The 15589-nt window shown below is 41.3% G+C and overlaps 1 protein-coding gene across 1 annotated transcript in view; it reads left to right on the top strand.

Moving 5' to 3' along the window:
* Positions 1-15589, top strand: part of EDRF1 (erythroid differentiation regulatory factor 1) — a 1512804-nt gene that overhangs the window by 131388 nt on the left and 1365827 nt on the right. Inside the window, exon 4 of the mRNA XM_044055563.1 lies at positions 4213-4375. Within this exon, the coding sequence (XP_043911498.1) occupies positions 4213-4375 (163 nt within the window). The remainder of the gene's footprint in view (positions 1-4212; positions 4376-15589) is intronic.

Below are 15589 nucleotides of genomic sequence, written 5' to 3'. Positions count from 1 at the left end.
CAAGTTCACCTGCAAGCACAATTCCTGCCAGGAAAGAAAAATACTCTGGCAGACTACCTAAGCAGAAATATCTCACAAATGGAAATTGAACCCACAAATCTTCAGCATGATAACACAAAAATGGGGATGCCCAGACATGGATCTTTTTGCCTCCCGTCTGAATTGCCAACTACAAAATTTCTGCACAAGGACTTATCACAAACGAGCATGGAAAGTGGATGCTCTTCTGTTCAGCTGGAAAAACCTAAAAGTCTATGCCTTCCCAGCACTGCCTCTCCTTTCAAAGGTAATCCTAAAAGCCAGACGAGAAAGACCACAGATGATCCTGATTGCTCCAGACTGGCCACGCCAGCGCTGGTACCCTATGTCAAGGAACTTGGCTCAGGGCCCACCATGGATTTTGCCCCAAATTCCACACCTTCTGACTCAACAAAACAATCAGATCCTGCACGGTCAGCTCAAAACCCTAAACCTGGCTGCATGGCAACACCTCTCTCTAAAGCTGTTATGGATGTCATTTTGGAGGCCAGGAGGCCTAGCACCAGGAAAGCTTACTCGGAAAAATGGAAGAGATTCTGCACCTGGAACCAGGCTCACAGCCTTGACCCTCTTGTTCCAAACATTCCTCAGATTTTACAATACTTAACTGAGATGCTGGACAGAAGCCTATCCTTTTCATCAGTTAAGATTCACGCCTCTGCCATTTCTGCACATTACAACACGGATCCTCCTTTATTCTTTCATCCCTTGCTAAAGCAGTACCCCAGAGGGGCTAAAAACATAAGACCGCCCCAGAGAGCACCAACACCAACTTGGGACCTCAGTTTTGTTTTGGAAAAACTGACCCTACCACCTTTTGAGCCAGCCAATACAGACGATCTAAAATTTTTATCGTGGAAAACTGCTCTGCTCCTGGCAGTAACTTCAGCACGAAGAGTCTCAGAGCTGCAGGCATTAATGGCAGTGGAACCTTTTATAATTTTTCATCAGGATAGGGTATCTTTAAGGACAAACCCTACCTTCATGCCAAAGGTGGTATCCAGTGTGGCTCTTAACCAAACCATCCATTTGCCTACTTTTTATCCAAACCCCCAAAATAAAGGGGAGAAACTTCTGCATTCTTTGGACATACACAGGCAGCTACACTTCTTCTTGGACAAAACAAAAGCTTTCAGGAAAACTGATCAACTGTTTGTAGCATATGCTGCAGGATCACAAGGCAAGCCTAACTCAAAGCAGACTATATCCAAATGGATAGGACACTGTATTTGGTACTGCTACACACAGCATGGAAAATCAGTCCCTAATAACATTAGGCCTCATTCCACCAGGGCAACAGTCACTTCAGCAGCCTTTCTCAGAGGAGTAACTACCAAGGAAATTTTGGAGGCTGCAACTTGGAGTTCAGTGCACACCTTCACCAAGCATTACCACCTGCCTCTTTACTCTAAATCCAGAGCGGGATTTGCCACTGCAGTTCTGCAGGGCCTCTTAGCCAATCCTAACTCTTTATAGACCAGCCACCCAAACTTAGCTTTGGGATTCAACCCAAGTGTGATGACTGCAGCAGTGTAACACGATGAACATAGTACAGTTTTGTACCTACCATAAATGTAGATGTTAGAGTGTTCACACTGCTGCAGTCCATCCCCTCTGAACTAGCTGGACTTGCCTATCTATACCCTTCTATCCTATACAACCTTTGGGGTGTATTTGCTGGTAACTGAAGGTATTGTTTTTATTTTATATGTATATTTTTGATTAGCAGTATGTATTGCCTACCCACTTGGGGGCACCTGACATCTGGGGCAAGAAAAACCAAAGAAAATGGCGTTGGATGCATCTTGTATAGCCCTGGAGCACTGACGTCAGGGAAGAAGCAACAGCAACCGATGCCAGACCAAGACTTTGGAACTCTGGCCAACTGCGGGACCGCCTGACGGCAGGATAACCCAAGTGTAATGACTGCAGCAGTGTGAACACTCTAACATCTACATTTATGGTAGGTACAAAACTGTACTTTTTCCCTTATGTTAGCAAGGTACTTTGCAATTGTAGGCTGTTTACTGCCTATGATTAATTTCTCCTTATTAATAAGGAGAGTCGAGTGCTTGTATCAGTTTAAGGCTACCTAGTGCTTTCCAGCAGGTATTAGAGCAAGTGCTAGTCACAGGGATGCTTAAAGGCAAGATGAAAAAAATGGTTTATTCTAAACACTGCAGTATGCACTAGAGAAGTTAGATGTGAAAGTAGGTAACTTGCATTTTACCTGTGTAAAAAGTTAAGTTTTAGTGGATGGTCACTATTTTTAAAACAGCAAGATAGATTGAAAGGGGTGATCACTTTTGTATTCCAGTACTATGGAATACAGCAGAATGGCCAATACATTTAAATAGTTGAAGGGGAGTGATTTCACAAAATGATAATTTTGTGCTTACTCTCACAAGCCAGTGAAAGCAGAGAGGAAATTAGATATATGGTCAAATTAACATAAGAGGCAACTAGAAAGTCGGTGGTATTTAAGAACAGGACAGTGACAGGGTGGGGAAAAATCTCTGCTTGAATCACAAGAGACAAAGCTGTGGTGTCTTTTGAAGTTTTAATATGCAGTTAAATGCAGAACACAAGCAAAACACAAGGTAAAGAAAACAAATTACAGCACTCAAAATATAAAAAGGCAATAAACTAATACAACAAATAAAAAGCAAACCAACCTTTCCCTCACAGCAAAGTGTAGCAGAGTCTGGGTGAGCCTTTCCAATAAAGCTCTGAAATGTTTTATTTTACCCCTTAAATAGAAGGTATAGTTCCTAGCTCCACCCCCTCAATTCACAAATGATTAACCTTAAGTGACCTTTTCTATCTTGTGTACGAGTCCTTAATTGATCAGTTCTAATTTCTGCTTGACTCACAAGAGACAGAGCTATGGTGTCTTTTGAAGTTTTAATATGCAGTTAAAAGCAGAACACAAGCAAAACACCAGGTAAAGAAAATGATTAGGTGGATATGAAAGTTAAGTACTTAACATAACAATAGATCCAGTTTGTCTGTTTCCTTCTGCTTTAAACTTCTCTCCTTCCAACCCCTGACTTCTTTTGTCAGACCTCTTGACCATGATACTACAGCAGTACACATTTACATGACTTGGCATGCTATACACATTACTGGCCGTCATTATGAGGTGACTAAGTTGAGGAGATCTTCCCTTTTTCCTTTCTGTTTTGGGGTTCTTCATATCCTTTGCCCATGAAGGAGCGATGTATTATGGGTAGAGGATGTGGAGCTTGATGGGACTGAAGTCAGTGGAATGTGGCCAGCCTCGGATCAGAGTCCACAGGTTGAACCAGATGGAAAGAGATAACAGATTTATTGTTAAGGGAAGTACATAACTTTTGGATTCTTTCTCCATGCAAGATTGATTATTGTCTTGCTTGAAAATTTGTATCATTCTTCAGCCTTTTTTGGGTTGTTTAGAGTACTTATCTTCTGTGGCCCTTATCTTCCCTGGTAAAAATAGCTGTGAAACATTCTCCTGTGTTGGTAGTACAAACCAAAACAAACCTTTTATGTTTTAAGTAATGGATTTTTTTTTTGGTCCTTATGGTGTAAGTAAAGACCACTTTATTTGTTAACATTACTGCTTTATTTAGCAGTTAGCGCAGAGGATAAAGGGCGCTTATGAGCTGCTTTCTGCAACCTTAGGGTTTGATTTTCTCAACCTGTTTTCACCTAGTGAGCAAGTCACTTTACCAGACACTGCTCTTGGGCTATGTGTGAAAAAAAAAACAAGCTGGATCAGCACTCTACTCTACCGAACAAAAAGAGTATGTAAGTAAGTAAATTAAATACATCTTAATTTAACTGGCCCACAATTTGTCTTGCAAGTCACATAAGTATGATGGACACCAGACGTGTCCTTTTACTGTTACTGTCAAATATTAATGTGATTTAAATGTTAGTGTGTCAGTTGAAATCCTTTTATTGATATGCACTTTCTTCATTTTAGCCTGTTAAATTTTGCATTTTTCCAGTTGAACTCTTGATATTTGACACTTGAGATGCTTTACATTTGTATATATTTTATCGTGCTGTTCTCTGAATGCTGTCATTTGAATTTATTTGCTTCATGTTTTTCGTATGTATGCATAGTGTCCATCTTAAAGTGGAGTGAACATTATTGATTAACCTTTGGATATATTACGTTAATTTTAGCATTAATGGTGATGGCGCAGCTGAGCCAGTTTCTTCATCATCAGACGAACCAACTGAAGTTCAGTCTCCAAGATCATCTGATGACTTGAACACTACTTCATGGCCTGCACCCTTTGAAATGTCTCCTTCTTCAGTATCGGAAGATGCAGACTCTTCTAAAGAGGTTAGCTTCTTAACATATGTACTTCAGAATTACCTGCATATCTACAAAATATGTATTACTTTCTGTTCTTTTACAAAATGTGGTAAGTTTACTGTCTGAACAGCATGTAAGTGATAAAGGTTGTGTTTTATTTATTATTTATTTTTATTTGACAGTAGTTAATGGGAATAGTCCAACTGGGTCACATGACCCGTTTTGAGCAGAGGCCCTGGGAGAAAAGCGCCACAATTTTTTTTATGCATAGGTAAATTACAAGACTTGCAAGAAAATTATTTTACATTGTTTGCAGTGAATACATTGTAGCAATGTCTGTGGTAACACTTTACACAAAAAACAATATATTTGACAGGACTTTTACATGATACAGTGCCATTTCCTCAGTAATAGGACTTTTTTACACAACGTCATCATTCATGTTGGAATTCAGATAATTCATATTGGAATTGGGAAACTACTTGTGCTGTTAAGGCTAGTTCCTTGGTTAGTAAATTGGAATGATAGGGGAAGAAATGGTACATAGTTTCCAGTATTGTAAAGTGATTAGTGGTAGTTTAGTTTTGAAGAATAAGGGTGATGTGATAGGAGGAGGTAAAGGAGGGCAGGTAGTGTATTAGCCTGAGGTTAGTCATGTGCATAACCATGATTTATTTGTGTTCATTTAGGGAGGCTTTAAAGAGAGTTAGGTTAGGAGTTAGCCTGATGTTAGGTGGGAGGGTGTTTTAGGGTTTGGCAATAGAGTGCGAATATAGAGACTTTCATGGATTTCTAGAAGGTTTGTAGATTTTGAGGAGGTTTTTATCTTTGGATTTGAGGGGTTTGTTTGTTTGATAATATTGTATTAGGTCTACTAGGGCTGGACAGGCAGTGGGGCCTGTAGAATAGGTTGTGTCTTATAATTAGGTGTGTATGTGATAGCTGATGTGTTAATTCTAGCCAGTTTAATTGAGCGATGTATGGTGGTGTGTACGGTAGTTGGAGTTAGTTGCAAACTTTGCAACTTTGTTGTAGCATTGTTCTAATTTAGTTTTGGTGGAGTTTTGCAGATTGGTTAGTATACAGTAACCGTAGAATAGGGGTGGGAGCGAAAGGTTCTAGCCAAGGTGGTTTTGTTTGGAGAGGTAAGGAATTGTCTGTTTCTGTAGAGTATTCCTAGTTTTTTATGTTTTTTTTATGTTTTGTTGGATATGAAGGTCAAAGTTGAGTTTGTGAATAATAACACAAAGTACTTTAGTTTCTTGTATGATGTATAAGATAGTTTTGTCAGTTGCATAAATATTTAATTGGCTTGGGCTAAGGGTGGTATTTTTGGGGTGAAGGATCATAAGTTTGTTTTTTCTGAGATTTAGAAAGAGTTGGGCCTCTGTGAGCCACAATTCACTTGGTGTGAAAGATTGTTTGGTTTTGATTAGCAGTTAAGGGATAGTACATGAGGTGCAGATTAAGGTCGAGACATCTGCATGCTGTATTAATGTTCCTGGGGAAGAAGAGGTGTATAGGTTATTGGCCAATATGTTAACTAGTAGGGGTCCTAAGACAGAGCCTTGGGGAACTCCTGTAGGCTTTGGTTGGAAGGGAGAGAGTTGGTTTGACTATTTAACTGCTCATGTTCCGATCATGAAACTATTTTTGGAACCAGTGGAGTATGGTGGAGAAACAACCGAGGGTGGATATCCGTATAGTAGTAAGGTGTGTGAAACTATGTTGAATGCTTTTAAGAGGCTGAAGAATACTGCTGATACTAGGTGACCTTTGTCCCTGGCCTTGTTAATGGTGTTTGTGAATGATAATAGTGCAATGAATCTGCTATGATCTGGCCTGAAGCCATGCTGAATTTGAGAGAGCAGGTTGTTTTGGAGTAGATATTTCATGAGTTGTTGGTGAATACACCTTTCCAAGATTTTGGATAGAGGGATAGTATTGATATTGGGCAGATGTTGGAGATTTCTGTGGATTGTCCTTTATGAATAGGTGTTGTTTGACAGTTTTCATATTGTAGGGACTGTGGCTTCAGTGAGTGGCCTGTCTTGCAAGCTTCATAAGTTTTACTTAGTTTATTGCTAGTATTTATTTTTAAAAGTTCGAATGTATGTGTCTAGCCTTTGGTATCTGAATGATAATTTTGTAAGATGGAGAGACAGTGGATATGATGTAGTCTCTGTGATGTCTTAACTCAGACTGAACTGCCTAGAAGTCAGTGTGCACTACATGATAATAAAGCTTATTGTAGCTGTCTTGTCAGCATTTAAAGATACAAGTGCCAATTCCACAACCCCCTTTTCATTTATAAAATCTCTATTTTATGCAGTCTGTGGAGTAACATGGATTATGCTATGTTGGTCACTTAAAATTCTTAACACAGCATGTCGTGAGCTATTTACAATATTCCTTTTGTACACACTTAAAGTAAGTATGCTGTTTCAGAAGTTGAACAGTCTATACATAGGTCTGTTTCTTTAGCACTTCCATATCCAGAGGGTTTAAGGTACTAGTTCAACCTTCTTTGGATTCTTCACCCACATGCAGAATCCTGCTGATGAAAAACCATGTAGACCATTTTACCATTGCATGACAGTGAAAGACCATGTATTGTTTAAGCAATAACCGGCAACGTCTATGTGGTATATTTAAGCAATAACCGATGATGCTGGTGTGGTATATTAAGTAAATCTTTTAATATACCACACCATGAAGTCGGTTATTGCTATTATACAATGACATTATTTAAGAAAAAAAATACTTATTTTTCTTAAATAATGTCTTTGTATAACAGTGCTGTGCTGTCCTTCCACGGCCGGTACATATCCTGTTGCCTTTTTTGATGTACTTTGTATGCGTATGGGGCTTGTGTTTCCTTGCATACCCAGTACATCAGTGCTTTGCAAAGAAAGCAATGGAGAAAACAAGGTCTCCGTTGCTCCATTTTTCTTTTCTTTAAGAAAAAATGTTTTGGACAGTTTAGGGGTAGGAGAGAGACAGAATGGAGGAAATGCAAGGAAAATCAGGCATGTGTATTTAGTTTTGAATAACGTACCTAATTTTCTTAGTATTGTCTCCATGCTGTGTCTAGAGTCCAGAGTCTGGAGTCCAGATTTCAGATTTTATTATTTTTTTTTTTAGTAAAAAAAAAAAAAGTGAGTGTATAACAATGGAAAAATGTCTGAGCAACTGGACCCTTTTCTGTTGGTATATGCTCAGATTTACAACAGGCACGCTGATTGGGCTGACCAATCAGCATGCTCGTTTTGGAATATTAATGACCAGTCATTGTATAATGAAGATTTACCCACAGTTTGTGTGGTATAATCACAAGGGTTAAGCCCGAGTGATTAAATAAAACCAACCGTGGATAACTCTTCAGTATACTATACCACAGAGTCAGTTATTGCTATTATACAGTGACATTATTTAAGAAAAAAAAAAACCTTATTTTTCTTAAATCATGTCTTTGCATAATGCCTCTGTGGTGCCCTTACTCCTTTTCCTGGTGTCCTGGGGCTTTGATGTACTGCTCTTGCATATGGAACTTGTGTTCTCACGCTTACGCATTACATCAGTGCTCTGCAAAGGAAGTAACGAGAAAAGAAGGTCTCTGCTGCTCCTTTTTTTTTTTTTTAAATTAAAAAAAAAATGTTTCTGATAGTTTAGGGGCAGGAGAGAGACAGCACGGAGAGGAAATACAAGGAAAATCAGGTACATGTCTTTAGTTTTGAATAATGTACCTGGTTTTCATAGTATTGTCTCCATCCTTTCTCTGTGGTATGTCTGGAGTCCGGATTTCAGATTTTTTTTATTTTTTGTTAAAAATAAGTAAGTAAATAAATAAAAGTTGTAGTATATACCAATGGAAAAAATCTGGGCGACCAGACCTTTTTCCTTTGGTATATGCTAGGATTTACAACAGGCATGCTGATTAGGCTGACCGATCAGTGTGCTCGTTTTGGAATATTAATGGCCAGTCATTGTATAATTAACAATACTTTTGGAGGGGGGACATGCACTCCATGTGGGGACTCTTCGCTCTCACTTTCATTCTTTTTTTTTAAATATACTACTTGTGGAGTTGCACTGTTTCATAGAAAAGTAACATACAATTCTACTCTTCTTTCAGTGGTGTACAACATTTAGAGATCATGGGTCTGGTGTCTGTTGGAACACATGTAAATACTGTGCTCCTTTTCACTATCCCACAGCTCCAGAATTGTCTGTGGGACTTGTGTCTGTAGGATACTGCATAAGGGTAAATGGTCCATGATGGAATGTGTCAGATCTGAGTTTAACAGCACTGTTTATTCTGGACATAGTTTCTTCTTGAAGCAGCTCTTGCTTGTAGCACCACTTTACTTGGAGCCACTTCCTTTGCAACTCTTTGACTATCAATTCTCACAGTCTCTATTTTCTTGTGACTGCACTGTTGACACATCCATTTCTAATCCGTTTAGCTACTTTACTAATAAATTTGACTTAAGACTGTAGGCTTTTGAAGTATGTATATTACTTTGTGTCCCACCTGTAAATCTGTTAGTCTAATGTGGTTTCTATCATACCAGTATTTCTGCCTCTACTGGTTTCTCTTCAATATTTCCTTTACTTTGCTCAGTTTAACAGTTGAGCAGCTGATAAACTGACTCTGCAGTAGAGTATGCCTGTATTCCAAGATGAGAGTTCTCATTGTTTTGGCTGCAGCTCATATTATTATTCCCCACTGTTTGGACAGTTCTATCTAGTTGCCTTTTTGACTGTAGATAGTATGGAGCAGATGTTGATACATTTTGATTTCATACTCACACACACCTTTTGAATTCCGAAATGTTCTCATTGCAGACAATTCTCAGATATGGGAGCATCTGTTATCCAGCCTTTAGATACAGATTTTAACATGTTAATCACACTTTTTTATACATTTGATAGTTTTAAGTTAATTGGAGCAACCTACATACACAAGCCGCCACATAGGTTCTTTGAACTGGAACCAATCTATAACTACTTGCTCTGTGCACAATTTAGTGCTTGTACACAAACTTTTTTTTAATTGCATTTATGGTATGTACCTTAGGCTCTGTACTAGTAGTTCAGCTTATATTACTGGCCAGTAAATTACATATCTTGTTGGATACTTGTTCTTTACTCTTTCCAGATGTGATTTGTATAAACAGAAAAGCTTTATGTTGTAAACTAATTGGGAAGTATTATTTTGTCTGCTTTAAACATTAAACTTTGAGTACAACTTTGTACTTCCTTAAAGGAAGAAGAACATTGAATTTCTTTCTGTACTGATGGTTTCTGTTTAGGGCAAGATTTTGTTGCAACATCTTTCATTAACTACATTGTCTATGTTAGTGCATTTTGAAATTTGAATTTCTTTTGTTTTATCATTGGTAACTGAAGTATTACCCAAATAACTTCTATTTTTTGTTGTACTAGTTCTTAAAGATTCTCTGAATATGCTTGCTCCTTGTATCTTTTCTGTTGATGTTCATACTTTGGATTGTTGTAAGTTGTACTAACTGCTGAGAATTCAGCCTCAAGGTTTATGTCTGTCCCAAGTTGCAGAACTTGGCATCGTTCCCCCTCTTGGCCAGCCAGGTGGCCACAACCCTAGGAATTAGTGCATTTCCAGTGTAAGCAAGCATCCACCCTGACATTTTCAGTTCTTTCTTACCACTTTTGAGCTCACAGGACTATTGTCATCATTAGTCCAGCATTTCAGTCTGTTCCAGGGCTACCAGATAACTAACTACCAAGTTAGGGAAAACTTTCCAAGTGGTTTAGAATTGTTATTGCTTTGTTTAATTTTTGAGGTCAGACAACCATTAGAACATGCCCACTACTGAAAGGCCATGAATATGCATGTGACAGGCAGAGGCCATATAAGGACTTGCATATGCAGTGAATTCTCTCTGGGACCCGAGTATGTCATTTCTAACTGTGTCATTTGACAGGGCTTTAGTTGTAAGACAGTCAGGAGAAGTAAACATTTTCTTCAAGACTGTTTGGAAAGGAAGGTGTTTGAGGCCCTTGTTCATACTGTTGCTTTGTCTTCCAGCATTCTCTCACCTGCCATAGATCTCTCTAAGCCAGAAAGAGAAAGGAGAAGCTTCTCGAGAGATCCCTTCTCAGCTTGAGTCTGCCAGGCCTGATGAGATTCTGTGACAGCTCCCAGCCCAGGCATTTGCATCTTCCACAGCCCCTCCGACATTGCCCCTATGGTGGCTACCATGCCTTTGGATCATTGACCATCCTCCAGAGTCAGTGACCTTCCAGTAGATATTGATACAGATACTGGTCTGCAATTCTCTACCTCTGACACTTGTCTTATTGTTGCCAGGGGAGGTGGAATCCCCTTAGTGTTTGCCTGTGAAGAGGTCCCAAGCTGGAAGGCTGAGGTCGGGGATGCCTATCTGTGTATCAAGACCTTTGAGGCAACATCGAATGTTAAGAGGACTCATTTATTCAAACAAGGCATCAGCCCAACCAAGCTCATTGCAGTCACCTGGATCTCGGGCAGCAAGTGCACTATCGCCCTCTCCTCCTTCCTAGCCTTCACCCAGGATGGAGGCTGAGATGGGGTCAGTCTTGTGGAGGCTGTGTGGAGATAGGGGGTAAATGTTAAACTAAACATGTATGCTAATAAGTTGAGTGTGCCTTTGGAGATAGGTAGGTAGGGAGGGTCATTATGTATCAGCTCTGCACAGTGCTGAGTGATGTCCTTCATGGATGCATCTGCAGTCATAACAAATGGGTTGTCCTGTCGTCAGGCAGCCCTTCGGTCGGCCGGATTCCAAAGTCTGAGTCCGGCTTCGGCTGATGTCGCACTTCACCCGACGTCATCTCTGCTGGTCTTCGGGTATAAAGGCATCAGCCGACGCCATTTTCCTCAGTCTTTCTTGCCGTGGCCAAGCAGAAGCTGTTCGCAAGTGCCGGTCGGTCAGATCCAGAGATTACTACTACCGAATACTACTTGAAGACTTCTAAAAGCTAAGTACCCCGTTGGGGACTCTTTCTTGTCTCAGCCGATGTCAGAAAAAGTCAATAACTGTTTAACTTGTGGGAAACAAATACCTCATAAAGATTTCCACTCTTACTGTTTGCCTTGCTTAGGCCCAGACCACGACGTAGCAGCCTGTTCGGCCTGTGCTTCCTTCAACCGACGAACGCTTAGGCGTCGGTCGGAGTTTGCTGAACAGTTTTTCGGCTCAGATTTTGCGTACATTATGCCGTCGGATCCTCCGACTACCCAAATTGTTAAAAAACGCAAAGAAAAAGACCGACACAAGCCACGAGTGTCTCGGTTTCGGCCGAAACCGAGAAAACTGGTCAATCTTCAGCCGAATCCATGACTACTACTGAGGCTCCTGCTACCTTACCTGAATCAGCCTCAGAAATTTTGCCTACAACTGTGGTTCCTACTGATCTATCAGACACCATCCCCTTGGATATCTCTACCCCAGCACGTGGTGCTGCTAGGCCTCCTGCAGCCATGTCTATTAAGGCCTTTGCCAGGGCTAAAGCAGCCAAATCAGCTAAATCAGTGCCTGTTAAACCACCCTCACTCAGGCCCACTTCTAGTTCACAAATGCTTACTCTGGCAGAAGATTTAATATCCTTAATTAGGGGATCCCAATCTCACCCAGACAGGGCCTCTCAGCCCCCAGAAAAGAGACCTAGAGCAGAGCCCCGAGCCTGTGTCCTCTGATGATTCTGCGGATGACTCGGACATTACAGACCAGCCAGAGGCTCCCTTTTCCAATTATGAAGATTCAGATGCTGAAGAATCCATTCCAGCTGCCTCTCCACCAGAGGAATTCTCCTTTGGGGAAACCTTACATGCCATGAGAGAACAATTCCAATGGCAGGGACAAGATTTCTCAGATTCAAGAAAAAGGCTTAGGACTTTTCTGCACTTACCACAACATAGGCCCTTAGCTATACCTCCTGTCCTTTCTGTTGTGGACGATGCATTTAATGATGTCTGCACTGCACCTGATTCTTTACCTCCAGCCCCTGCCAAACCAGATAGATTTTACAGGGTGCCAGACACTCATCACCACCTATACAAGGCCCCACTTGCAGACCCCGAAACTATATCCCAGGGGCCTAAGGCAGTAGCCTCAACCACAGCGAAAAACCCTATTCCCTCTGAAAGGGAATCCAGGTCCTTAGAGAGATGGGGGAAAAAAAGTCTACACCTCTGCTACTCTCTCAGCTAGAGCTTTAAACTGTCAGTTTCACATGATCCAATACCAAGAGTTTATGCTTGATCAGTTAATTAAAAAGCTGTCCTCTGATGAATCTTTAGATAAGAAATATGTATTAGAAATGGTGAATAACATCCAACAGGTTAGTAACCATTCTTTAAAATGTGGCTATGATGCACTGGAGGCTTCATTTTAGATCAGCCATGACTGGCACAGTGATAAGAAGGCATGCATGGTTGAAAGAACAGGTCTTGCCGGATCATGTTAAAGCTAAGCTATTGGATGCTCCTATGGATAAGGCCAGTCTATTTGGGGAACCTGCCCAGCAGGTAATGAAGAAAATGGAAGAGAAGGCAAAATCTGTACAAACAGTTAAAGATTTCCTACAGGTTCAGCCCCCAAGGTTTAGCAGGAACTGGCCTGCCAAAAATTGGTCCTTTCCTGACTCCACAAGATCCCGAAGGGGCAGGAACAGACGCTCTAGGGGAAGAAATCAATCCAGAGGAGGTGCCTACAGAGGACGACAGTGGCAAGGCAATAACCGAGGCACAGACGCAACCACTGCCACTGCAACAGGACAGTCACAGTGACTTGCCTCTGACTCCGCCTACCAGGGAGCAAATAGCAGCACCATTAGGTGGAAAGTTAGCCTTATTCTCGAAAAATTGGCACTATATTACAAAAGACAAGTGGATTTTGCAAACCATAGACCAAGGCTACCGGTTCCACTTCCACACTTTACCAGTAAAAAGAGGAATGCCAAACCTGCCCCCAAATCAAAAAATAGAAGCCCTGCACCAGATAGCGGAATTAATAAAGATGAGAGATGTGGAAAGGGTACCAATAACAGAACAGGGCAAAGGATTCTACTCCAGACTCTTCCTAGTACCAAGAAAAGAAAAAAACTGGAGACCTATTCTCGACCTGTCCATCTTAAATACATACATCATTGTCCCAAAATTCAAAATGCTGACCCTACAGCAACTTCTTCCCATGCTGGGCAAGGAGTGTTGGCTGGTAACTCTAGATCTCAAGGAGGCATACCTGCACGTCCCCATTCGACCAAATTGCAGAAGATACCTCAGATTTCTTGCAGGATCAGAGCATTATCAATTCTCAGCATTGCCCTTTGGCTTATCTACTTCGCCCAGAGTATTCACAAAATGCCTGGCATCAGTAATCGCTCACTGCAGAGTACAGGGAATCCAAATTTATCCATACCTGGACGACTGCCTGTTACAAGCGGACAACAAAAGCAAGCTGACAACAGATTTACAAAGGGTCATTTACTTGCTACAAGCCCTGGGATACACAGTCAATTTTCAAAAGTCAAGGCTGATACCATCCCAGACAAGAACTTTCTTGGGCGGAATTGGACACAGTAAAACAGATAGCATTCATAACTGCACAAAATCAAATAGAACTCCCTCTTTACTTCTTGGCATTAACAAAGCAGAACAAACTAACAGCAAGAAAAGTTCTGCAGGCCTTGGGCTTCATGGCATCATGCATAATCTTGGTCCCACATGGCAGACTGCATATGAGAAAGTTACAGTGGTACCTAAAGAATTTATGGTCTCAACACAGGCACAGCTTAGAAACAGAAATACCACTAATCCCATGCTTAAAACAGGAGTTCCTATGGTGGGCTCGGGCATGCCAGTCAAACCCAGGCTTACCCTTCCACAACTTTTGAGCAAACCAAACCATCACAACGGATGCCTCAGACCTAGGATGGGGGGCACGCATGCTGGACAAATGCGTACAAGGACTGTGGACTCAGGACCAGCTGCACCTGCACATAAACCAAAAAGAAATGCTGGCAGTGAAACTGGCAATCCTGAAATTCAGACCATTCCTCAAAGAAGGCCTTTTGATGATAAGGACAGACAACACCACAGTCATGTGGTACATCAACAAACAAGGAGGCACTCATTCTTACCCCCTATGCAGAATGACTTTGGACCTTTGGAATCTGGCTCTCAGCTACAACATCCAGTTACAGGCAATACTTGTACCGGGAAAAGAGAACACCCTAGCAGACATTTTAAGCAGAACCACCTCGGATGCTCACGAATGGATGCTACACCCGGACATCTTCAAGGCCATCACAAAGAAATGGGGAATGCCACAAATAGATCTATTCGCTTCCCCACAAAATCACCAGCTCAGAAAATTCTGCACAAGGACATTCCACCCGCTTGCATGGAAGGTGGACTCTCTATCCTTCAGCTGGAAAGGCCTGACAGCATATGCATTCCCACCTCTTCCCTTGATGCACAAGGTACTACTGAAAATCAGAGGAACGTCCAAGGATAATTCTGATAGCCCCGAACTGGCCAAGACAACACTGGTACCCATTGCTGAGGAGCATGTCTCGGGAGAAAATGTGGTCAATACCCCTGATGCCTCTGATGTTAACTCAGAACAACTACAACATCATACATCCAAACCTAAAAACCTTGCAACTGACTGCCTGGAACATCACATAGCAGTAACTAACCCAGACCTTTCACAAAGGGTTAAAGACATTATCCTTGAAGCCCGCAGACCTTCAACAAGAAGGAACTATGCAGGAAAATGGAAAAGGTTTGTCATTTGGAGTACTGAAAGAGGAAAAGATGTGTCGAACATAGATATTGCTAACATTCTGGAGTACTTGGCAGAGCTTCTACATACAGGCCTGTCCTATTCCTCCATCAAGATACATGCATCAGCTATTTCAGCAGAATACAGCTTTGATCCTCCTGTCTTTTCACATCCTCTACTCAGGCAGTTTCTCAAAGGAATCAACAATGTAAAACCTCCTAGGAAACCACCATTACCAGCATGGGACTTGAATTTTGTACTAGAAAAGTTGACACTCCCTCCGTTTGAACCAGCAGCAACAGCAGATCTACAACACCTGTCATGGAAAACTGCTTTCCTACTGGCTATTACTTCAGCAAGGAGGGTTTCGGAACTACAGGCCTTAATGGCAGTGCAACCCTTCCTAATCTTCCATCAAGATAGGGTGTCC

Source organism: Protopterus annectens, chromosome 14.part0 (genome assembly GCF_019279795.1).
Source record: "Protopterus annectens isolate FY-2018-M chromosome 14.part0, PAN1.0, whole genome shotgun sequence".
NCBI lineage: Eukaryota > Metazoa > Chordata > Ceratodontiformes > Protopteridae > Protopterus > Protopterus annectens.
Note: the sequence above shows the minus strand (reverse complement) of the source record. Positions and strands in the feature narration are given on the sequence as shown.